Here is a 26,194-nt window from a genome sequence, read left to right as displayed (position 1 = left end):
CACAATCATCTTCATTTTGTAGAAATACCCTGACAACGTCAGAATACAGGTAATTGAACAGATTACGACCGGAAATCCCTAACAACGGTTCCGTTTTTGGATTAAACGTGCAGATGTTTTGAACTTGAGTCACACACACCTGTCTGAAAAAGTGGGGAGTCCTCCATACGCCCACATGTCCGGATTTTTGCATTTGCATTTGAACATTCTGGAGTTACCGCCGAGTCAATAGCAGACTATTGTTACCATCCTGTATATTTTACATGACGTTTATTATGACCATAATTTAAACGGACATCGTCTATTGAAACCCGGGGTAACGCTGACACTTTGATAGGACTATGCATCTCAGTTGAGTCCCGTCGAAAGGTCCAGGTGTTTACGAAAGCTCCCGTTTTTGTACAACCCCCTAAGGTGCCGACAATTGTAAAACCTAAAGCATCCAAATCGCCGAGTAGTGATAGATAACTGTATACTGAATTCCGAGAAGTATCAGCAGTGTTATAACAAGATTGTGGAAAGACCAATCCACCACTTTCACAAAACTCGATGTTATTTCCAAGGTCCACATAGCAACATATCTTCAGTTTGAGCAAATGACTCATCAGTGAGGGAAGATTCAGTACCACTTCTTTAGTTGCAAATAATTTACACGCCATTATTGCATGATTGAACGAAACGACAGCATATTCTGCTGATTTAGATCTAGATGTTGCGGATTGATGTTCCATTCTTCAAAATAGCAAGGGAATAAATGCTCTATTCAGACAGACCTGTGAAATCAAGTGCTTTACACTACTGGTGCCGCAGTTGGAATCCGGAGCAACCCAAGATAAGATAATACTTGTATATGTCACAGATATGTCATTGGTCGCACACCATTTGATAATGGGGGTTTTAACAGGGTGGACTCGATGCCCAAGGACATAGTCATTACAACGGGTTCGCGCAAAATCACAACATGGCATGGGGGTTTTGAATAAAGTTGTTCATTTTGAGGTTACTTTATTCAGCAAAAAATATGTTTTGATCTAATATGCAAATCTATGCTGCAATGTAATTATTTATGAAGTAAACAAATAATCATGTCCACAGTAGATGGATTTGACAAAATTCGCCATAATTCATTAACCCCACCTTGCATATTACGTACCATCGGTGGATCGGTAGATGTTTACACTCACTGTGTAATGTGTTAATTGGGCAAAGAGCCCATGAGTTTGTTATAGGCTTAGCAATGCACTAATTAATGCAAAGTAGATACACTCTGATAAGACAGTGATAACGGTAGGAAATCGAGCTATTAATTTTTTTTACATTATTACCAGTTGTGCTGCTGTACAACTGTCGAATAATATAAAATATTACACAAACCTCACTCTTTCACGTTGTCCCCACTTGACCCTTGAACCTGTCCGTCAGCAAGACGACGTAGTGGCACCGTCATCCAATCACAAATCAAATGCCGTTCATAAGGTCATGCTTTGGAGAGGATAGCAATGTTTGTGTTCAGTAAACAATTCGCCGAATTTGGACAAGTACATTTCTTAGTATTATTACGGTATTACAAACAGAAAGATTGGTTCTACATAATATACATGTTATAGTTCATGTACTGCAAAGAAATTCGACGAAATAAGCTAAGTTATGAAACACAAAGTTCACTGGGAGAGCAGCCTTATTGTTGAAAGGATCACCCTCTTGAAATAAGTTCAATCAATCAATCAATCAATCAATCAATCAATCATCAATCAATCAACCAATCAATCAATCAATCAATCAACCAACCAAGCAAGCAAGCAAGAGCAAGCAATCAGCCAGCCAACCAACCAACCAACCAACCAACCAACCAACCAACCAACCAGTCAACCAACCAACCAGGAAACCAATCAACCAACCAATCAATCAATCAATCAATCAATCAATCAATCAATCAATGAATCAATGAATCAATCAATCAATCAATCAATCAATCAATCAATCAATCAATCAATCAATCAAGCAAGCAAGCAAGCAAGCAAACAGCCTGTCAGCCAGCCAGCCAGCCAGGAAGCCAGCCAGCCAACCAACCAACCAACCAACCAACCAACCAACCAAACAAGCAAGCAAGCAAGCAATCAATCAATCAATCAATCAATCAGCCAGCCAACCAGGAAGCCAGCCAGCCAACCAACCAATCGACCAACCAACCAACCAACCAACCAACCAAGCAATCAACCAGCCAGTCAGCCAGCCAGCCAGCCAGCCAGCCAACCAACCAACCAACCAACCAACCAACCAACCAACCAACCAACCAAACTACCAAATCGTACTTGACCTTTGTACCGTAATCTGATATCGAACGTAATATTTTGTGGTCATTCTAGCCACATGAAAAGAGACAGAATACTCCGACTATAACAACTAAGATATTCGTTCTTTTCTTTTGCACATAGTTCGGCATAATTATGTTAAAAGTGATTGTACATATGAAGGTTTGAGTAAGTAGGTCCCAGTATTCAAATCATAATTAAACAACTCAGTATAATAGGGCCAACGTCCTAGTCAGATCATTTCAGTCTTGAACCTCTCCGGAAAGTCCACGTATTTAACGCAGTTTCTTTATTGTAGCCACAAGCTGATGATACAACACTGAAATGCAATGCTTCGAGGTCACGAAATAACTCTAGGTGACTGAGTGTAGAAAGGTGCTGGGAAAGTCGATTTCTGCGACAGTCAATAGATTTATAAAAACTTATTCCAAACGATTCACACTTATCGAAATTTATCCCGAGACAATTGCATTCACCATACCTAAAGTGCCGCATCAGTGAAGGAAGTGACTCAATGACTTGTCGAGACGCAGTGAGTGTGCAACTAGTATCAGGGTCATTATAATACCTTCCTTGTTCAGCATATACGACATGGTCTACTGGTGTTCCCTTATCGTGAACTTTGCAGCTATCTTGATATGAAACAAGTGCTTCTTTCAGGACAACAAGTTGATAGAAATCGGCTTCCTCCATTAGTAGATCATGCTCATCAAAGTTCCCTGGCAGTGTGAGTCGTGAGGTTCTGAGAAAGTTGAGAACATGACGGAATAATTCCCCGTCTCTATCGATGAGATAGTTCCCCTTGTCATCCGTCTGTACTGGTACATTACCACTAAACATGGCGCCCAGCATGGAGTCAGGGAAGCGAGTTAACGTCGTCAACGAGGTTGTGTACAGTTTACCACCAACATTTAATGACACCATTTCACCAACTGTTGTCTTGATTTGGTATGCCATTTCTTCTGAAAATCTATCAAATGTTTACTGGGAAATTTGACACTGAAGATCGATCGGTTGATTTATTGATTGATTGATTGATTGATTGAATTATTATTTGGTTGAATGATTGATCGATTGCATGATCAATTTTTGTGGTGCAATATAACAGATATATCTCAGACCACTAGCAGTCTGAGGCTGTAAGCTTATGTAATTCTCTCTTTTCTTTATTGACTAAATAAAGACGCCTTGTCCATTCTTCATCTCTTACCTAAATTAAAACATTGCTAATCTTATAATTGGCGAGAGATCACTTACATTAACAGTTTGCTTTATCTCTCATCTGCTGGGAGATTATCACACTAGACAAACATTCGATCATGCATATTACTGGTAAGAAAGATTTTTCTTCGATCAATCATTCAACCAAATAATAAATCAATCAATCAATAAATCAACCGATCGCTCGATCGATTGATCAATCAGTTACATGCTCGCTGCCCCCTGTGATTTTACAGCAAAATATACTGGCAACAGGTTCAGTACAGTTCAGGAAACAGGTAACGGAAGTTGAAATACTGGTTAAAAAAGCTCAGTCATGGAGGTCAACAGAGCTAAGAAAAACCATGTCTTGTCACCACGCGACCTCGATGGTACTTAATGGTACCTTGATTTTATTCTGCTCGGTGACACCACTGAATGAACAGATGTAGAACAGACGAGCGATGTAGTAGGTGCCAATGGGACTCTAAATCCCCCTTCCTACTGTCGCGATCGTCCTTCAAGCATGCCCTTTTCCAACTCTCTTGTGAAAATGATATTTTGGGTCTTTACGGCGATTGACTCGGAAAGGTTAAGTATCCATCAGAGTAAAAAAGAGAGTACATATGTCATTAACATAATGGCCGCATAATAGTGGGATAACACCTGGTTTTAATACAACAGTACGCCCTCTGTGACCACACAGTGCTTTCTAAACGCCATCACAAACGAGGTAACCCTCGTTCCTAGTTGTTAGTCTAGTTCCTGACAACAGTATTCCAATTTTACTCTACGTTATCTGCACAGAGGTGTTGCTGGAGGTGTTGAGTAACCAGAGGTTTGAAACGGTTAGCTTCAATATATGCAATTCAGATGTGAAAGTACTTGTACATCTAACTGTCCACCTTCTGTGATGATATTATGATGTGACTGTTTCTTCTCTACTGATATAATAATAAACAGACCGTTGCAGAGTTTGATAGTAAAACACCAAGCGGTTTTACTTGCGTTTTAACCCCCCTCCCACCATATGATTCAAGCATAATTAGGTTGGTTTCTATGTCATCAAGTGTAAATATAGACCCGTGTTTTCGTTGAACACAGAAAGGTAAATGGAGGCATTCACACACAATGTATTCGAGATTCGAATTTGTCAGTTGCCCATGGTCAATATGTAAGGTGTACAATGGTACTACATCAGATACTATGTTATTTACTTGCTCCATCCAGGCGAGAGTTGATATGAAGGGTCTTGTCACCACAAAAAGAAAACGAGAGAAGTGACAAAATCTTTATTTCACGAATATTTTCTCGATTATTTGGTGTTAAGGTGAAATAAACTAGGGACCAACTTGCATATCAATTCGAAATGGTCGTTATTTTCAAGATGACCGCCATTCATGAAAAATCTAAGTATTTGCACGAATTAAAAATGGCCGAAATTTTCAAGATGGCCGCCATGCCTATTCAATATTTTAAGTAGATAGATGAAATAAGATAAGTATTGATTGTAAAATAAATTCACCACATTGGGTAGCAATGATGATATCAGTCATCTTGTCAATATTTGATATGGACCACTTGCATACATTAAAAATGGTGGTGATTTTCAAGATGGTTGCCTTTCAAAATTGGTTTAGTATTTTAGTAAAGGAATGTTTCACTTGACACTATAAATAAAAGAATTGGCATGGATGTAAAATTTGTTTTACCTACTAAGATTAGATATAATAACTACATAAATTAAAAATGGCTGAGATTTTCAAGATGGTTCCATGTAAAATTGTTGAGTAAACTGATAAAAGGAATGTTCATTTAATGACAACAGCAGATAAATTGCACATCAAACCATTTGTGAGATCAGCAGTGGTTGAGATTTTCATATACTTTTCACACGTACGTGGTAACTCAACCCCTTGCGACAAAAACAGCAAAATAGAACAAGCCTACACATTTCAACCTCTCATGAAGGTATATGTGACTGATGGAAATGTGTGGGCTGGGTCTGTTTCCTATGTATACCTATTGATATAATGAACAGTTATTCGTGAATGAGACCTTGACGCACTGTTTCAGTACATAGGCTAGCTCGCAGTTGCATAGGGCTAGTTTTTCATGTCCTTGTTCAAGTTCAGCACACACTTTTCACCACCAAGAGTCAAGTAACCATATTTCACATTCGAAATTCAACATTTTTTGTCCCTTTTGTCATCATTATCTCACACCAATCCCCATGAAAACCAACGATATCAGCTTGACATCAGCAAATCTGAACAGAATAAACACGCACTGCACTGCAAACTAACTTGCGTTCTGGGAAAGTAAAAACCAGATTTAAATTGAATATCTTTCGTAAGGGCACTCTTGCGTTTTTCGTTCCTGCACGTAATAATTGCTGGAATGCAAAAGTCGTGGCTATAGTACATGATATACCCCTCAGTTGGCAATGAGGTGTGCCAAAGAATTTACAGAGATACACATACACATACACATACAGACATACATTTACCCATGCATACAGAACAAATGTAAGGATCATTGCTTAGTGGTATCATTTGAACATAATGAATCTTTGTTTAGTGTCATGAATCTATCATTATTATGCCTAATATTCGGTCTACAAGGTGCCTCAATACATTTTACTATTTGTCATTAGAGTGGTCATTCTTCACTGGTACAATATTATCTATATCAAATCTTAATATTACATTAAAATTCCAAACTTGGAAAAGAAAGTTGGAAGCTGCATAAACCGGAGTTGAATGCAGTGCTTTCATTGAAAATAAATAGAAAAGTCATGTCTTCATAACGAGTGAAAAAAGATGAAATTTCAAGTATACGAAAAGGCAATGATCGTCACTGTCGATAGTTTATCACACAACACTAAAGTGTACAAATCAACAGCAGCATAGTATTAGTAGAATTACATTAGTGTGACCTGATGTGATGTGACGTGACGTGATGTTGTGTGATCAGGTCAAATGAACGCAACTAACAATTTCATGAATTATCATGAATTTCATGAATTAAGAAATTTAGCTCTACATCTGTGATTTTTGAAGCCCCAGTAAAAGTTAGTTGTCGAAAGAGTTGTTTAAATGCCTTCTAGCTATTCTCAGTATACAGGAAAGATTGCCGTTCTCGACTTCACTCGACCTTCAAAATCCCCTGATATGTACCCGGGATACACACTCATTTCCACAGCATGGCAAATAATAAACAAAATTCAAACCCTCGTAACATCGCTACGACACATCAGAAAGTTTACATACTTCATGGTAAGCATGATACCGGTCTATAGTTTGATTATATACAACTCCTTAATGGCAATACCCTTATGTAACACTCATGAGTTCAAGTATTTCGCAATTCATGCCACAATGAGGTGAATTTCCATGGCTCTCAAATTGGCTTGGTTTCTCGAAATCTAAAAATCAAATCTGGACAGAAACGTATCGATATATATTTCGATATACGTACCTTTTAGTACAAGCAACCGGCGGAATACTTTGAACGGGCTAGAATGAAGCCAATCAATGTTGGAAAATTGGTTGAAAATTGACCAAATTCAAGCACTGACTACAGAGCCCAAAGTAACAACATTTACTTTTCCCATTTGTATTGTCGTGATTATATTATTATATGCACTGTGTTCTGGCAGCAAACTCGCTCTTCAGTATTGATTGATTTATATGAATTTTTTGGGATAGGTGAAACCATAACAACAGGCCAACAGTTTACAGCTGCACATTGCCATTTATAATCTAATTAGCGAAAACTTCTGGTCTAAGACCAATATAAAGAAACGTTACAATGAATATACACTTTGGGATGGCGCGTCTACCCGACATCACCTCCGAATTTTAAATGTTTATGAAAGGGGAAAACAGTTCATTCTGAACAGTAGATAATTAAATGAATACCTAGGACCTGTTGAACGCAATAAATATCATGTACCAGACCGAATATTAGACAGCTACTATAAAAAAATAATTGCTTATATTTCCACATGAAAATTGGGGTGAACTGTGTACTAGATGTAGACGCCCGAGAGACTGAACTCTGTTCAGCTTTTACATATAAAGGTGCATCTAATTAGCATATAAGCCATCACAGAATGTCCGAATTTCCGAATGGACGTCAACGACAAAAAAAAAACATTTCTGTTCGAATCCGCTTTGCTCAAACGAACAGAAATTTCAATTATCAGTTTCTCTCGCCTGGGATGGTGGGAGTTGGTGGAGAGGGACGGCGACTTTTCCCATTTGAAAATCATCATCACACAGAGAGAAAACTGTTAGACTGACTATGTCTATCATAAAGTACTTTACAAGACTCACCTTGTACATAGGGTTGATGTATTTAAAAAATGGGTTTATAATTAATAAGCCCCCCTCCTAGGGGAAGAAGGGGGGAATAAAAGGGGTCTCCTCTACAAGTTTTTTTACAACTTTGAAAGACAGCACCTTTATGTGCTAAAAACCACATTTTTTATACCTAGGCTTGAAATGTGTTCAAATGGCATCATGACAATAAAAGGTCAGTGCATTTAATTGGCGTTGTCACAGTTAGGGAGACACGCACACACACACACACACACACACACACACACACACACACACACACACACACACACTGCATTCGAAGTGCGAATATGTCCCCCCCCCCTCCCTCGAGCTCCGGCCTGAGAAACTGACCTGTTCATAATGTAGGTAGTTGTGTCGTTCTATCAGTGTGAGTATTTTTGATGTAAAGCATAAATAAAATCGAGAAGAACACATGAACAGTGTTGTTTGATTGTACCTCTAAATCTATCTTGTCTGCGTTATTGTCCTAAACACAGACAAGTATAGATGTCTGTGTCCTAAAGGACTGTAGTGTGAAGCCCCTGATGGTTAAAGTACAAATTGCAACTATTTTATTTTCACTGCTATTGTCAATAGGTATAATTATCATCTTATACTGGCGTTACTAAGGTAATTGTCGTAATTTTTGACGGACAAGTCAACGGATATTAGCCAATAGTACCTAGGCGCATTGCCATTGTGTCCATTACCTTAGTAACATCATTATTGGATGACGCCTCTATCTACTAACAACTGTGGTGTGAAAATCAATGGCAATGGGAAATGAAAATAAGATAATTGCGATTAAATCGATGCAGAAAATGTTACTGCTTGCATGGAGCGAGTCAGATGTGTTTGTAACACCCAAACTGATGACCAGGACAGCAGAGTGAGACCACCTTACTAACAACTTGGTATTCAAATTGCAGAAGATTGATCATCGTTTTTTTTACGTGGAGGGGATAGCTTTACTATATTTAAAACATAGTAGAAGGTAAGTCCACCCTCGTTCTTTGTAAAGTCGACAAGTTTCTCTCTTTCGTATATGTTTGGCGTGGGATGAGTTTGTTCCTTAAGTATGTATAATAAACATTTTGTTCATGTAATTTCACTTAAGCGCAATCAACAGTCGTGTTCTCTGTACATTGTTCTGCTCAAACTTAAAAAAATTAAAATATCATCATATAGGAACTGTTACAGTCATTCAGTAGGGACTTAGATTAATATTAGGTAAAGAAACGTATAAGAACGGATGTACAAAAGTGTCGGGCCTCTAGTGTAACAAAAGGGATAGGTTGATACATCTGCTACAGATTATTGTCTCACATCAACCTCTAATGTTAGCGTTAATTCTCCATCTGTACTACTTTTCCACCTGTGTTACTCTCTTATTTCCACTTATAACTGGTGGATCATGTAACTATACTCGAATCGCTCTCATATCTCAACTTGTACACGAGATTGTCGATGGCTGAGTTGTTAAACCATTTGCCTCTTACCACTGCGGTCGGGGTTCGAACCCATTCAGGGTTTGATTAAATTTACAACGCTGTAAGTACGAAGAGTGTCGTTCAGTTTGACTCTACCGAATAACGCAGGTTTCCCCCGGGTACTCCTGTTTCCTCCTGCACTAACACTGAACCCATGAGGGATGGCCCTCACTGGACTTCTCGGTGGACTTCTTGGGAGACAAGCGTTTATATATTTAAAGAACTATCGAGTATAAATAAAAGATTACTATTATTATTATCACTTGGATTTTAGGAAATTAGCTAGCAGACATCACACAGTGTTCATGGTTAACTTTGAATCATTTTAGAAGTAACCAGGGAGCAGATGGACGATTTTTGACTTACCTCCAGCTCGCTCGCCTCTATTCTCTAAAGTGAATCCATTATAAACGTAAATTATACAATACTCAAATAATTGGAAGATAAGATCATTAGCACCATAAATGAATAAACCTTAATTTAATGAAAATAATATTGACAAATATAAAAAGTAGCCAAACAATATGATCACGTCATTGTTCTTCCATCTGCCTGCAATTAGTCATTATATGACATTGGTGACCTTGTAATGACTTAATGTTGTCATCTCAGAAAAATACTATTCACGAAACATTTGTTCCAAGTATTATTAATTCATGACAGCTGAGGGTTAACTGTAACCTCGCGTCACATCAAAACTTTGCGAATATCAGAAATTGTGTTCTGTCGTCTGTAACACTACACAGTAGTATCCTCATGGTTTCTGCAACATGATCGCAATCTAAATTATCTGAATTAAATCATAAAATAAACGACACACTTATCAACTATACTCGAAGTATGATCAGACAATAAAACAGCTATTACCTATTGAGTAAAACCAACAACTGTTTCAATAATACGTTCCAACTTGTGTAATATTCATTTTGTGTCAATGGATCTGGACTGTAGAACGTCAAAACCGTGTCGAGGATGGTCAAGGGAGGTATATGCAGTACAAATGATAATTGTCATCTTACTATTATGCTATAAAAAGTCAAATTTTCATATTGAAGTAGCCATATGGATGAGGATTGGGTATTTATTTGGGATTTTTAATTCATAAAACAATTTCATCATGGCGTCCTACTTGAATAATCAATGGGAAACAGTATTGACAAAGTTTGTGTTTGTAACTCAATAAATTGTAAAAGATTAATAAATGTGTAAAATGTCTGTTATTGTACGTACAATAACAAACATTTTACACATTGTTGAGCTTTTTGAAATGTATTGAGTTAGACATGAATACTACAATTTCGGTTGAAGACTGTGATTGGAAATTTATCGCCGTATCAGATACTGTATTCACGATATGCTGTTGCTTAGGTCTAGCTGCTAGGCCTCAGGCGTTCTTCCAAAACAACATAATACGATAAGCGATCACAGGTCGCTTTCGAGGGTGAACACGCGAGGTCTAGCAAAAGTCATCTCCGCAGTTCAGGGATATAAATAACTGTCAATCAGAGAACCACGTTGATGACAAACACAAACAAGGGACAATAGCTCGTTATTTCATGCATATTTATTGATTCATAACAGGTGCCATTAGGTAGTATGCGTGTTGGGGGTATATTTCCGTGATAATCAAGGATCTTGAAATCATCACAAACTTGCCATATGGGAGGTTTTTCTGGTCGGTTGCGAAATAATAAAAGTAACAAATGGACCCATTTATTTTCCCATAGAGTCAACAGAGCATTGGCGACCATATTGGATTCTGATCTATATTTAACAAATGTGTACGGTGACGCCTATTTTCAAATGACCAGTCCCAATGTTTTGAACGATCGTGGCGAAAGTTTCACCAGGTACGCCTTAACCTATATGGAGACAAAACTGATGACAACACGACGATAAGCATTGTCCATAAAAGTGGAAAACGGGGAAAGCTAACATGGATTCGGCCAATAAGAGTGTGGTTGAGACGAACGAAAGTGTTAACGCCAGTGTTCTTGATATCATCGGACATGCTACATCAATACCAAACTTGGTCTTCATTTCCTTGATTACCTTCATCGGATGTATCGGTAATAGTCTCGTTTTTCTTGTCATTCACAAAAATCGAAATTTGAACAATATTTCAGAGCTATTGATACTGCACGCAACAGTAGCTGACTTCATTCTTGTGATGTGTGGTGGGGGTCATCGTATAGGTATTTCCATTACAGTGCAATGGCTAGCTGGGGAGTGGGTATGTCGCATCTACAGGGCGGTTAACGGCGGGGCTTTCTTCATACCTATGGAGTTATTTGTCATCATGAGTTATGAGCGATATCGAAGTACAGTTCAACAACTCCCAATTTCAACTTGTAAAGTGAAGACATTAACGTACTTGTCGTGGATTTTGACTCTGATAATTTCGTTCGCATTGCTTGGAAGCAGAAAACCGATGTCAGTATCTCAACATGGCGAGTGTCGAATTCATGCTGATAATCAAGACGACAAATTGAAAGCTGTTTACACTATTATCTTTGTCTGCATTTCCTTGAGTCTGTCGCTTTGTATATTGAACTATAATTATAAGATTCTTAAACATATAAAAAGACAACGGAATAGAGTTTCGGCAGTGGCACCAGTAAGAACATTTTGTGATATCGACCGTCATCACCTAGAAGTAGGGTTTCGAAGGCGAACAACCAAGGAGATTAGAACATCTAAAATTTTGATATTTGTATCAGCATTTTTCTTGGTTAGCTTTTTTCTTGTGTCTTTCAGCGCTCTAAGTTTTCGATTTGGTATTCCCATGCCCTTTTGGTTCGATTCTTTCTCATCATATTTGTTCCTATCGAACAATATGATTGACCCTTTCGTTTATGCGATTATGAGCCCAAACTTTCGTAAGCGAATGTTTGATACTCTTCGTTGCTGTAAGCGGCCTAAACGGGAAACCGTGTATATTGGGAGTTTGACCCTTGCATTTCAGGACGTCTGACATGCCTTTCCAGCCCTCTTCTCTCTCACAGTCATCATGATCATATCATCTTGATACTTGTATAATAATCTGTAACAACAATGTTTACTTTTGAAAAAGGGGTTTAGGAAACACGTTCTTGGCCCACTCTGTGTTTAATATCAAGAAGATATGCACGACCAGAGTGTTGGTTTGTCTTTGGATACTTTAAAAGTAGCAGATGCTGGACCTGGCGTCAAATTGCGGAACACCACTCCGGAAAATAAATATATTTTCATATTAAAAGGTTGGGTTTTGAAGTCAGTTCACTTTTTTCAGATCACCTAAATGTTGCGTGATTTCCAAGAGAAACCAAAGTGAAACTTCTTTCACATTCATTATCCGAGCAGTGGTCCAGTATGATTGCCTCATGGTACGCAGTTAGCAGACATTTTTAGTAATACCATGGGGTAATACATCGACGGTTGCTCTCACTCTTTTCACCGACAAATGGACTATATTTACTTGGCATACAGCTTGAACTTGATGTGGTGGTGTTTTTGTAGAGAAATTCGTTCTGTTGATTATCACTGCCCACTGCCTATCCGTGGAAACGCTCATGGCCTAACGAACGTGCTACACAACATAGGTACGACTCCTAATTTGACAAGGAAATGTGTGACAATATAATTGACATTAATTTTCATTGTGAGTATTTTAGAATCAGACTCAAAATTACTTTATTCATCCCTATAGATGAAATAAAACGTACGTACTTTCTTTGTTACTAGGTAAACTGTATGTAATGATGAGTGAAAACCGAATGCAAATGGAAAGGGTAGATGGTACACATTCATTGACGCATGTACTTAAGGAGCAAAACAGTTGAATGCACTCTGAACAATTACGGTCCAAGGATATCAGTGAGATATGGGCCCACTATCAAATATCTTTAACAATCAAAATGAGTCAACCCACTGCACAACAAAAATTCTATAGAGAACAGAGTAAGGTCAGCAGACACTAATAACCAAAATTATATGAAATTTGCGCAAATGACAGATAAATATATGATTTTAAATATTTTCTTTGTGAAGTCATGATCAGAATGGGCTGGCTTGGAATCGAAGCTTACAGGTTGCAGGATCGATCCTCGCCGCTCCCTCCCAGTCAACTGAGTTGTATAATTGGGTATGGAGGAGAATAGCAGTTGCAATGTGAATGCTTTAATCCTACGCAGAATCAACACAGACAGACACACATACACACACATAGATTAAGGATACAGACATACAGATTAAAGAGCCTGCAAAAGATTGTATGAAGTATAATGGGCCGTTGTGCTGCTATAGGTCCATGGCAGGGGTAACGACTTTAACTAAAGTAATTTGGCACATTTTGGGAATGCAATATATAAAAACTAACATTATTATTATTATTATAATTATCAATATTATTGTTTTTATGTCACCTGTGCATTTACCTACATGAAACGAAACTTACCATAGGCGGGTTTTATATAATAGTGTATAAATAGATCTTAACTGTGGAGTACATACTAAGTTGCCTTATTTGCATATTTTGGCTAATTTTGAACAATTTAATCATGCATCTCAATGAAATGGTGCTGCTAGTGAGAGTTATTAACATTATTTATTAGTTGTATTGAGTATCTTGTTATGTGTTTGTGTTACGATATACTACATTCATTTGTGTCATAAAATATTAGACGGTGCATACTAATTTGCCTCATTAGCATATTTTGACTAATTTTGAACTATTTTATCGTGTATCTCACTTACTGTTTGTGTTAATGAATGAATAAATGAATGAATGAAATGAACCTTGTAAATTTCTTACATGTGTTACTTTGACCATAGACAGTGGACAAGCCACTGTCTATGCTTTAACTTGTAAGAAACATGTAATCACTTTGCACATGACGTAGACTGTTATTTACAATCACAATTAAAATTGGAAGACCTGAAACAAAGCGTCATCTGGCTAGATTTTTGTTGAGTCAGACGATAAATGTAGCACTGTTGGTAAGATTTTTGTCGAGTCCGATGATAAAATATAGCAATGTTAGTAAGATTTTTGTTGAGTCAGATGACAAAATGTAGCAAATTATGTTAGTAAGATTTTTGTTGAGCCAGACGACAAAATGTAGCAATGTTAGTAAGATTTTTGTCGCGCTAGACGACAAAATGTAGCAGTGTTAGTAAGATTTTTGTTGAGCCAGACGACAAAATATAGTAATGTTAGTAAGATTTTTGTTGAGCCAGACGACAAAATGTAGCAATGTTAATAAGATTTTTGTTGAGCCAGACGACAAAATGTAGCAGTGTTAGTAAGATTTTTGTCGCGCTAGACAACAAAATGTAGCAATGTTAGTAAGATTTTTGTTGAGCCAGACGACAAAATGTAGCAATGTTAGTAAGATTTTTGTTGAGCCAGACGACAAAATGTAGCAGTGTTAGTAAGATTTTTGTTGAATCAGACGATACATTGTAGCAGTGTTAGTAAGATTTTTGTCGAGCCAGACAACGTTTTTTTTAAGTCTTTCGATTTTCACTGTAGTTACCCCATCACTACCCTGTCTGTTTTGTTACCCATGACAATTGTAGATCATTATTAAAGTTAGTCTGACACAAAGTAAACGTAGTGTAAAAATATACACCTGCTCATCCCTGAAGTTCAGTCCCAACCAATCTAAAAAAAAAACCACAACACACATTTAAATAAACTTTAAATGCGTACCTTCATATTTCGTAGTCAAGATATTAATATTAATTTAAATATTAGTCATTGCCTGTAAACATATTGTTTGTACATATTGTCAATTTATATCTGTGAAATAAATAATCCAATTCAATTTAATGCATATATGTATGTATGTATGCATGTATGTATGTATGTATGTATGTATGTATGTATGTATGTATGTATGTATGTATGTATGTATGTATGCATGTATGCATAATACACATATGCATATGATTTCCTCTTTTGTTTGCCGGAGGAAACAGGGTCGGGGGGGGGGGGGTAGTTCAAAATTTTACATGAAGGAGGGGGTATTTGCAAGTTCGTGGAGGGAGATTTGATAAAATAAGGGGTCGTGACATAGAATCTCCTGTAACCCCCCCCCCCCCGATATTCGTGAATGCAACTTGAATCATGCATGCATGCTAGGAAATCAAATTTCTTTTCGGAACAAACATGTTGCTGCTTTTGAATCGTAATGACGGCATGGCATGAGTTGTTTCCAAAGAGAGAATTGTTTCTGGTCAGGACATTTTGTCTAATGAGCTGAAACGATTATTATTATTATATTTTGGGGGTGGGTGGGTGGGTGGGTGGGTGGGTGGGGTGGGGTTAATACTCAAAGTCATTGTGCACGCGTGATACTATCTCTTGCATAGCTACAGATAGGAAATGTACACAATTAACGGTTAAACAAATTGTGTAGCTCCTCTTACCCTCTCCTCTCAAAAAATGTTAAGCCCCGCCAAATGAAACTCAAGCATTATTTTAGCCACCCCTTCTGTCGCCTTCACTACAATGGAGATATAAAATTATATGGTACAATGATACATTAAAATAAGAGTGATAGCCAACTACAACAATACTCCGAACGAGATTACGTTACACAGGATGTAGATTTTACAGAAGGAGATGTCTAATTAGTTCTAACCTATACAGGGAGGTACTTAGCCAGCCACCTTCCATCTTGTTTCGGGGGAAAGACAATTATCACCTTGATAGCTACTAATGGAAGGAGACAACTCCAAAGGTGAAAATAAGAGTGTAGGAGGCCATTTAGCTGCATAAAATATCAAATCATAGACATAATTTAATGCTTGAATATGGTAATAAAATACCAGAATTGATACAATTATGCTATGCATTACATATTATCTGAAAGTGTATTTTGTTGTGGCAAAGTTGAAAGATATTTAAGTTACCGTACATGGTGTGATCAAATTCTATAAAGAGAAACAAAAACAAATATAGTTGTCAGACAAGTTAAAGTAATGGAAAATGAATTATAAATATTAATAAATCAGATCATTCAAACACGAAATATACGCAAACTTTTGAATTAGTGCGACTACGAAGGTGACGTCATTCTGGTAATCGGTAAGATAAAAAAATGCATGGTTTGGCCGCTGGGGGCGCTGTACGAAAACAGTGACAAGAAATGAGTCGCAGTGCCCAACCCAATTATTTCCAGTGCGGTAAAGTTAACAGCTTAATGATACTTTTTCTTCGTTTTTTTTCGATGGTGTAATTTTCGATGTTACAGGACACAATTAACTTCATCTTACTGGCATTTTTGTTGGCTGTTTCTTGTATTGATAGACATCTGGCGTCATTCATTACACTCTTCTGCTATTTATTTGGCATCCGTCATATAGCATATTCAATGAACTGCTAGTTTCATATATTTTTTTTTACATCATTGCTGATAAACAGAAAATTTAAAAAAGGAATTATAATATGCAGGGTATATCTCTTTCCTTATTTTGTGAAGCCGAGTGGTTCTGAGAAAGCTGACAACATAGCGGAATAATTTTCCGTCTCGATCGATGAGATAGTTCCGTCTGTCAGTCAGAAACAAATACGGAGGAAGTCAAACGTGTAAACAGTCATAGGTTTATGTCTAAAAGACGACAAAATATCACGATTTTCTTTTGTTCCATTCTGTATTAGTACAGATGCTAAATGCCGGAAACTTGTGGGGTTCTACTCACCAACTTGTCATTGGGCGAATAAAGGACATTATTACAGACAATAAACCCATACACTCGACAGTTGTCATACGTTGCCACGGGCAATCCTTTCACTGATATTTGGAGAGTGTAAGCTTGATATTATTTAATATTCACACATAAGTCCTGTAAAGTAAAAACGAGATTTAAACTGAATGTCTTTCGTAAGGGCACTCTTGGGTTTTTCGTTCCTACACGTAATAATTGCTGGAATGCAAAAATCGTGACTATAGTACATGATATATCCCTTAATTGGCAAAAAGGTGTGCCAAATAATAATAAATCTGAAAAGACTTTGTGGTATCAATCTGAGTATGTAGTGGAACAGGTGTACTGGTTTTTGAAATGAAATTATTCAAATTTACAGAGATAAACATACACATACACACATACACATATGCACATACACATTCACATACACATTCACATACACATACAAATACACATACACATACACATAATACATACACATACACATACATTTACCCATGCATACAGAACAAATATTAGGATCATTGCTTAGTGGTATCATTTGAACATAATGAATTTATCATTATTATACTCAATATTCGGTCTACAAGGTGCTTCAATACATTTTACTATTTGTCATTAGAGTGGTCATTCTTTGATGGCTTCACTGGTACAGTATTATCTATATCAAATCTGACTTCTACATAACGAGTGAAAAAGATGAAATTTCAAGTTCACGAAAAGGCAATGATCGTCACTGTCCATAGTTTATCGCACAACACTAGCATGTACAAATCAACGGCAGCATAGTATTAGTAGAATTACATGAGTGTGACGTGACGTGACGTGACGTGACGTGACGTGACGTGACGTTATGTTGTGTGATCAGGTCAAATGAATGCAACTAACAATTTCATGAATTATCATGAATTTCATGAATTAAGAAATTTAGCTCTATATGTGTGCTTTTTGAAGCCCCAGTAAAAGTTAGTTGTCGAAAGAGTTGTTCAAATGCCTTCTAGCTATTCTCAGTATACAGGAAAGATTGCCGTCCTCGACTTCACTCGGTCTTCGAAATCCCCTGATACATACCTGGGATACACACTCATTTCCACGGCACAGCAAATAATAAACAAAATTCAAACCCTCGTAACATCGCTACTACACATCAGAAAGTTTACATACTGCATGGTAAGCATGATACCGGTCTATACTTTGATTCTATACAACTCGTTTACGGCAACATCCTTATGTAACACTCATCAGTTCAAGAATTTCGCAATGCATGCCACAATGAGGTGAATTTCCATGGCTCTCAAATTGGCTTGGTTTCTCGAAATCCAAAAATCAAATCTTGACAGAAACGTATTGATATATATTTCAGAGCCCAAAGTAACAACATTTACTTTTTCCCATTTGCATTGTCGTGAAGATATTAATATATGCACTGCGTTCTGGCAGCAAACTCGCTCTTCAGTATCAAGAGATTTATAAGAATTTTTTTTCTTCAGTTTTCAACGAAGAAGAGATCGTATGGATTTATCTTAGCGAATTCTCCAGCAAGATTGCCCTCAGATGTGCACGTGGTTTATGTACATCATACGGTCAATATTCAAATTGGGATAGGTCAAACCATAACAACAGTCCAACAGTTTACAGCTGCGCATTGCCATTTATAACCTAATTAGCGAAAACTTAATTACGTAAATCGCTCATTAATATTCATGGCACGTTTACCAAAACCTAATCAGTTCTAGCCATTACCCTAAAGAAATATGTGCAGCGAATTTCGTTTTAACTTGAGCCAGTCGTTTTTTAGAAAATGGTGATACAGACACACACACACATACATACATACATACATACATACAGACAGACAGACAGACAGACAGACAGACTTTTCAGCCCCCAATAAATACCTTCCTCACGGAAGGAAAAAAGGTTAAAAAATGGTCATTTACCAAAATACCAAACAATTTCATCATGTTCATTTCCAGGTTCAAACCTAGATACATACATATCAAAATATCAAAGCAGATCTTTCGGTCAAGAACATAATCTGAAAAGACTTCAAAGTGAGTAATAAGCCGTCTTGAGGAAGTCGAAGATGAACATAAAAGACGAAGGCCAGGACAGTCATACATACACCTGATATCTCCCGTTCTTAACAAAAACATCAAAATTGGCATATTGGTCGTCCTCGAGCTACGGATCAGTATGAGATATCAAATCCCCTAAGCTTCATAAATATGAAGGCTGCACTTCTTATACACAACTAAAAATGTACAACACAACTCATAAGATTTTTGAATGAATGAAGATAGGCAACAAATTGCTGATGGTCGACGTGAAAATGAACTTGAATATTAATACAAAGAAGCAATTTCATGGCACATTTGCTATGTATGCAAATCTGATGACTCAGTACCTCAAATGCTACCATTAGGTCATTTTGGTGCTAAAATCTCGAAATGAAAATAGTTGCATGTATCTACAGCTCCATGTTAGGAATAGAGCAAGCTATGACAGAAGCATGGTTTGTTTGTCACCGCATCGCCATTATGTCTTTCCGATGTCCTTCAGTTTGTTGTATTTAAATCTACTTCTCTGAAACTGATCATCATTTAATGTGATATTTGGTATATTCCTGTGGTTGAATCTTTAAAATGTGTTCTGAAAAGATGATATCATCCGTGGGTCCATGCTTAATTTGAATCAGTACACCGTACTCTACATACCTTCACACCACGTTAGCTGCTTTTATCAAAAAGTAAACATTTATTTTTACCCATAGCTTGATAGTTATCCTTTGAATGATTCTACAGTTTGGCTTGTGCACGGTATACATAGAGAATATTGCTGAAATTGAACAATTATGTTAATTATTATAATTAATTTAGGTAAGATATCTTATGGCTATGATAGCTAAGTTATGTATAGGACTGGACAGTTTCTCTCGCCTGGGGTGGAGGGAGTTGGTGGAGAGGGACGATGGCTTTTCCCATTGGAAAATCATCGTCACACAGAGAGCAGACTGTTTGATGTCTTTCATAAAATACTTTATAAGACACACCCTTAAATACATTGTACATAGGGTTTATGAGGTTTATAATTTATAAGTGCCTCTCACATGGGGAGAGGGGGAATAAAAGGGGGGGGGGGTCTTTTCTACAAACTTTACTTAAAACTTGGTAGATAATTCGAATTCAGAAGATTGACCATCGTTTTTTTTTATGTCTGAGGGGATAATTTTACTCTACTTAAAACGTATACCCCCGCCAAAGTGGCAGGTAAGTCCACCCTGTTCTTTGTAAAATCGACAAGTTTCTCTCTTTCGTATATGTTTAGCTTGGGATGAGTTTGTTTTTTAGTCTGTATAATCAACATTTGGTTCATATAATTTCACTCAAGCACAACCGACAGTTGTATTGCTTGTACATTGTTCTGTTAAAACTAAAAAAATAATTATCATCGAATAAGAACCGTACAGTTCATTCAGTAAAGGGACTTAGATCACCGTTACGTAAGAAACGTATAAGAACGGCTTTTCAATCAATTACATAGTAATATCCTTACGTCTTCAGCAACTTTATCATGGATGTTTTAGAGTCTTCCATAATACGTATATCCATGATTCCACATAGGGAGCTATTAAAATATTCTAATATTTTTTTTTATGGGCATATTTCAGGTCAGCGAAAAGTCTTGTGAAATTTCGGCCTGGCATAATAACTGTATTATACAAATATCCTTTATTGTCTGACTTCAAATATGTTCCGCGAAGCTTTTTTTTTTTCAATTTTTTTATTGCATAGCATTAAAGCATTCACGTTGCAATCTCTATCCTACCAGGTCCCCAATTATACAGCTGGGTTGACTGAGCCATGATCGTGGTTAAAATTTTATCCAAGGATTCATATTAATTAATTCATAATAGGTGTCATGATTTGAATTTGTGAACATTTAGGTAGTATGCGTCTTGGGGATATATTTCCGTGAAAATCAAGGCTCTTGAAATCATCGCAAACTTGCCATATGGGAGATTTTTCTGGTCGGTTGCGATATAATAAAAGTAACAAATTGACCCATTTATTTTCCCATAGAGTCAACAGAGCATTGGCGACCATATTGGATTCTGATCTATATTTTACAAATGTGTACGGTGACGCCTATTTTTGAATGACCAGACCCCAATGTTTTGAACGATCGTGGCGAAGGTTTCACCAGGTACGCCTTAACCTATATGGAGACAAAACTGATGACAACACGACGATAGGCATTGCCCATAAAAGTGGAAAACGGGGAAAGCTAACATGGATTGGGCCAATAAGAGTGTGGTCGAGACGAACGAAAGTGTGAACGCCAGTGTTCTTGATATCATCGGACATGCTCCATCAATACCAAACTTGGTCTTCATTTCCTTGATTACCTTCATCGGATGTACCGGTAATAGTCTCGTCTTTCTTGTCATTCACAAAAATCGAAATTTGAACAATATTTCAGAGCTATTGATACTGCACGCAACAGTAGCTGACTTCATTCTTGTGATGTGTGGTGGGGGTCATCGTATAGGTGTTTCCATTACAGTGCAATGGCTAGCTGGGGAGTGGGTATGTCGCATCTACAGGACGGTTAACGGCGGGGTTTTCTTCATACCTATGGAGTTATTTGTCATCATGAGTTATGAGCGGTATCGAAGTACAGTTCAACAACTTCCAATTTCAACTCGAAAAGTGAAGACATTAACATACCTGTCGTGGATTTTGACTCTGATAATTTCCTTTGCATTGCTCGGAAGCAGAAAACCGATGTCAGTATCTCAACATGGCGAGTGTCGAATTCATGCTGATACTGAAGACAACACATTGGAAGCTGTTTTCACTATTATCATTGTCTGCATTTCCTTGAGTCTGTCGCTTTGTATATTGAACTATAATTATAAGATTCTTAAACATATAAAAAGACAACGGAATAGAGTTTCGGCAGTGGCACCAGTAAGAACATTTTGTGATATCGACCGTCATCACCTAGAAGTAGGGTTCCGAAGTCGAACAACCAGGGAGATTAGAACATCTAAAATTTTGATATTTTTATCATCATTTGTCTTGGTTAGCTATTTTCTTAGGTTTTTCAGCACTGTAAGTATTCGATTTGGTATTCCCATGCCCTTTTGGTTCGATTCTTTCTCATCATATTTGTTCCTATCGAACAATACAATTGACCCTTTCGTTTATGCGATTATGAGCCCAAACTTTCGTAAGCGAATGTTTGATACTCTTCGTTGCTGTAAGCAGCCTAAACGGGAAACCGTGTATATTGGGAGTTTGACCCTTGCATTTCAGGACGTTTGACACGCCTTTCCAGCCCTATGCTCTCTCCTAGTCATCATGATCATATCATCTTGATACTTGTACAATAATCTGTAACCAAAATGTTTACTTTTGGAAAAGGGGTTTAGGAAACACGTTCTTGGCCCACTCTGTGTTATCAAGAAGATATGCACGACCAGAGTGTTGGTTTGTTTTTGAATACTTTAAAAGTAGCAGATGTTGGACCCGGCGTCAAATTGCGGAACACTACTCCGGAAAATAAAGATATTGAAAGGTTGTGTTTTGAAGTCAGTTCACTTTTTCAGATCACCTAAATGTTGCGTGATTTCCAAGAGAAACCAAAGTGAAACTTCTTTCACATTCATTATCCTAGCAGTGGTCCAGTATGATTGCCTCATGGTACGTAGTTAGCAGACATGATCAATAAAGATATCACGACTATTTTCAGTAATACCATGGGGTAATACATCGACGGTTGCTCTCACTCTTTTTACCGACAAATAGACCATATTTACTTGACATACAGCTTGTACTTGATGTGGTATTTTTGTAGAGAAATTCGTTCTGTTGTTTATCACTGCCCGCTGCCTATCCGTGGAAACGCTCATGGCGTAACGAAGGTGCTACACAATATAGGTAGGACTTAACACCTAATTTGACAAGAAAATGTGTGACAATATAATTAACATTAATTGTCATTGTGAGTATTTTAGAATCCGACTCAAAATTACTTTATTCATCCCTATAGACGAAATATTACGTACCTACTTCAATAATTTCTTTGTTACTAGATAAACGGTATGTAATGATGAGTGAAAACCGAATGCAAATGGGAAGGGTAGATGGTACGCATTCATTGACGCACGTACTTAAGGAGCAAAACAGTTGAATGCACTCTGAACAATTACGGTCCAAGGATATCAGTGTGATATGGGCCCACTATCAAATATCTTTAACAATCAAAATGAGTCAACCCACTGCACAACAAAAATTCTATAGAGAACAGAGTAAGGTCAGCAGACACTAATCACCAAAATTGTGTGAAATTTGCGTAAATGACAGATAAATATATGATTTTAAATATTTTCTTTGTGAAGTCATGATCAGAATGGGCTGGCTTGGAATCTAAGCTTACAGGTTGCAGGATCGATCCTCGCTGCTGTTGGCTCAGGTTCTTGGGCAAGATTTGAACCACGATTGTGCCCCAGTCAACTGAGTTGTATAATTGGGTATGGAGGAGAATAGCAGTTGCAATGTGAATGCTTTAATCCTACGCAGAATCAACACAGACAGACACACATACACACAAATATATTAAGGATACAGACATACAGATTAAAGAGCCTGCAAAAGATTGTATGAAGTATAATGGGTCGTTGTGCTGCTATAGGTCCATGCCAGGGGTAACGACTTTAACTAAAGTAATTTGGCACATTTTGGGAATGCAATATATAATAACTAACATTATTATTATTATTATAATTATCAATATTATTGTTTTTATGTCACCTGTGCATTCACCTACATGAAACGAAACTTACCATAGGCGGGTTTTATATAATAGTGTATAAATAGATCTTAACTGTGGAGTACATACTAAGTTGCCTTATTTGCATATTTTGGCTAATTTTGAACAATTTAATCATGCATCTCAATGAAATGGTGCTGCTAGTGAGAGTTATTAACATTATTTATTAGTTGTATTGAGTATCTTGTTATGTGTTTGTGTTAAGATATACTACATTCATTTGTGTCATAAAATATTAGACGGTGCATACTAATTTGCCGCATTAGCATATTTTGACTAATTTTGAACTATTTTATCGTGTATCTCACTTACTGTTTGTGTTAATAAATGAATAAATAAATGAATGAATGAAATGAACCTTGTAAATTTCTTACATGTGTTACTTTGACCATAGACAGTGGACAAGCCACTGTCTATGCTTTAACTTGTAAGAAACATGCAATCACTTTGCACATGACGTAGACTGTTATTTACACTCACAATTAAAATTGGAAGACCTGAAACAAAGCGTCATCTGGCTAGATTTTTGTTGAGTCAGACGATAAATGTAGCACTGTTGGTAAGATTTTTGTCGAGTCCGATGATAAAATATAGCTATGTTAGTAAGATTTTTGTTGAGTCAGATGACAAAATGTAGCAAATTATGTTAGTAAGATTTTTGTTGAGCCAGACGACAAAATGTAGCAATGTTAGTAAGATTTTTGTTGAGCCAGACGACAAAATGTAGTGTTAGTAAGATTTTTGTCGTGCTAGACGACAAAATGTAGCAATGTTAATAAGATTTTTGTTGAGCCAGGTGACAAAATATAGCAATGTTAGTAAGATTTTTGTTGAGCCAGACGACAAAATGTAGTAATGTTAGTAAGATTTTTGTCGCGCTAGACGACAAAATGTAGCAGTGTTAGTAAGATTTTTGTTGAGCCAGACGACAAAATATAGTAATGTTAGTAAGATTTTTGTTGAGCCAGACGACAAACTGTAACAATGTTAATAAGATTTTTGTTGAGCCAGACGACAAAATGTAGCAATGTTAGTAAGATTTTTCTTGAGCCAGACGAAAAAATATAGCAATGTTAGTAAGATTTTTGTTGAGCCAGACGACAAAATATAGAAATGTTAGTAAGATTTTTGTTGAGCCAGACGACAAAATGTAGCAATGTTAATAAGATTTTTGTTGAGCCAGACGACAAAATGTAGCAATGTTAGTAAGATTTTTCTTGGGCCAGACGACAAAATGTAGCAATGTTAATAAGATTTTTGTTGAGCCAGACGACAAAATGTAGCAGTGTTAGTAAGATTTTTGTTGAGCCAGACGACAAAATGTAGCAATGTTAGTAAGATTTTTGTTGAGCCAGACGACAAAATGTAGTAATGTTAGTAAGATTTTTGTTGAGCCACACGACAAAATGTAGCAATGTTAATAAGATTTTTGTTGAGCCAGATGACAAAATATAGCAATGTTAGTAAGATTTTTGTTGAGCCAGATGACAAAATGTAGTGTTAGTAAGATTTTTGTCGCGCTAGACGACAAAATGTAGCAATGTTAGTAAGATTTTTGTTGAGCCAGATGACAAAATGTAGCAGTGTTAGTAAGATTTTTGTCGCGCTAGATGACAAAATGTAGTAATGTTAGTAAGATTTTTGTTGAGCCAGACGACAAAATGTAGCAATGTTAATAAGATTTTTGTTGAGCCAGACGACAAAATGTAGCAGTGTTAGTAAGATTTTTGTCGCGCTAGACAACAAAATGTAGCAATGTTAGTAAGATTTTTGTTGAGCCAGACGACAAAATGTAGCAATGTTAGTAAGATTTTTGTTGAGCCAGACGACAAAATGTAGCAATATTAGTAAGATTTTTGTTGAATCAGACGATACATTGTAGAAGTGTTAGTAAGATTTTCGTCGAGCCAGACAACGTTTTTTTTAAGTCTTCCGATTTTCACTGTAGTTCCCCCATCCCTACCCTGTCTGTTTTGTTACCCATGACAATTGTAGATCATTATTAGTCTGACACAAAGCAAACGTAGTGTAAAAATATACACCTACTCATCCCTGAAGTTCAGTCACGACCAATCTAAAAAAAACCCACAACACACATTTAAATCAACTTTAAATACGTACCTTCATATTTCGTAGTCAAGATATTAATATTCATTGCCTGTAAACATATTGTTTGTACATATTGTCAATTTATATCTGTGAAATAAATTATTCAATTCAATTTAATACATATATGTATGTATGCATGTATGTATGTATGTATGTATGTATGTATGTATGTATGTATGTATGTATGTATGCATAATACACATAT

General features: G+C 36.8%; 1 protein-coding gene across 1 annotated transcript; it reads right to left on the bottom strand.

The window, feature by feature from the left end:
• Positions 1–2,549: 2,549 nt before the first annotated feature.
• On the bottom strand, positions 2,550–3,269 carry LOC144442023 (BTB/POZ domain-containing protein kctd15-like). Its single transcript, XM_078131295.1, has one exon. It carries the CDS (start codon positions 3,267–3,269, stop codon positions 2,550–2,552), a length of 720 nt encoding a protein of 239 aa, XP_077987421.1.
• Positions 3,270–26,194: the final 22,925 nt, after the last annotated feature.

This window comes from Glandiceps talaboti, chromosome 11 (genome assembly GCF_964340395.1).
Source record: "Glandiceps talaboti chromosome 11, keGlaTala1.1, whole genome shotgun sequence".
NCBI lineage: Eukaryota > Metazoa > Hemichordata > Enteropneusta > Spengelidae > Glandiceps > Glandiceps talaboti.
This window is presented reverse-complemented; position numbering and strand designations above follow the sequence as displayed.

Excerpts from the sequence above, each read along its gene's own strand:
- LOC144442023 (XM_078131295.1), bottom strand. The coding sequence starts at position 3,269 with ATGGCATACCAAATCAAGACAACAGTTGGTGAAATGGTGTCATTAAAT.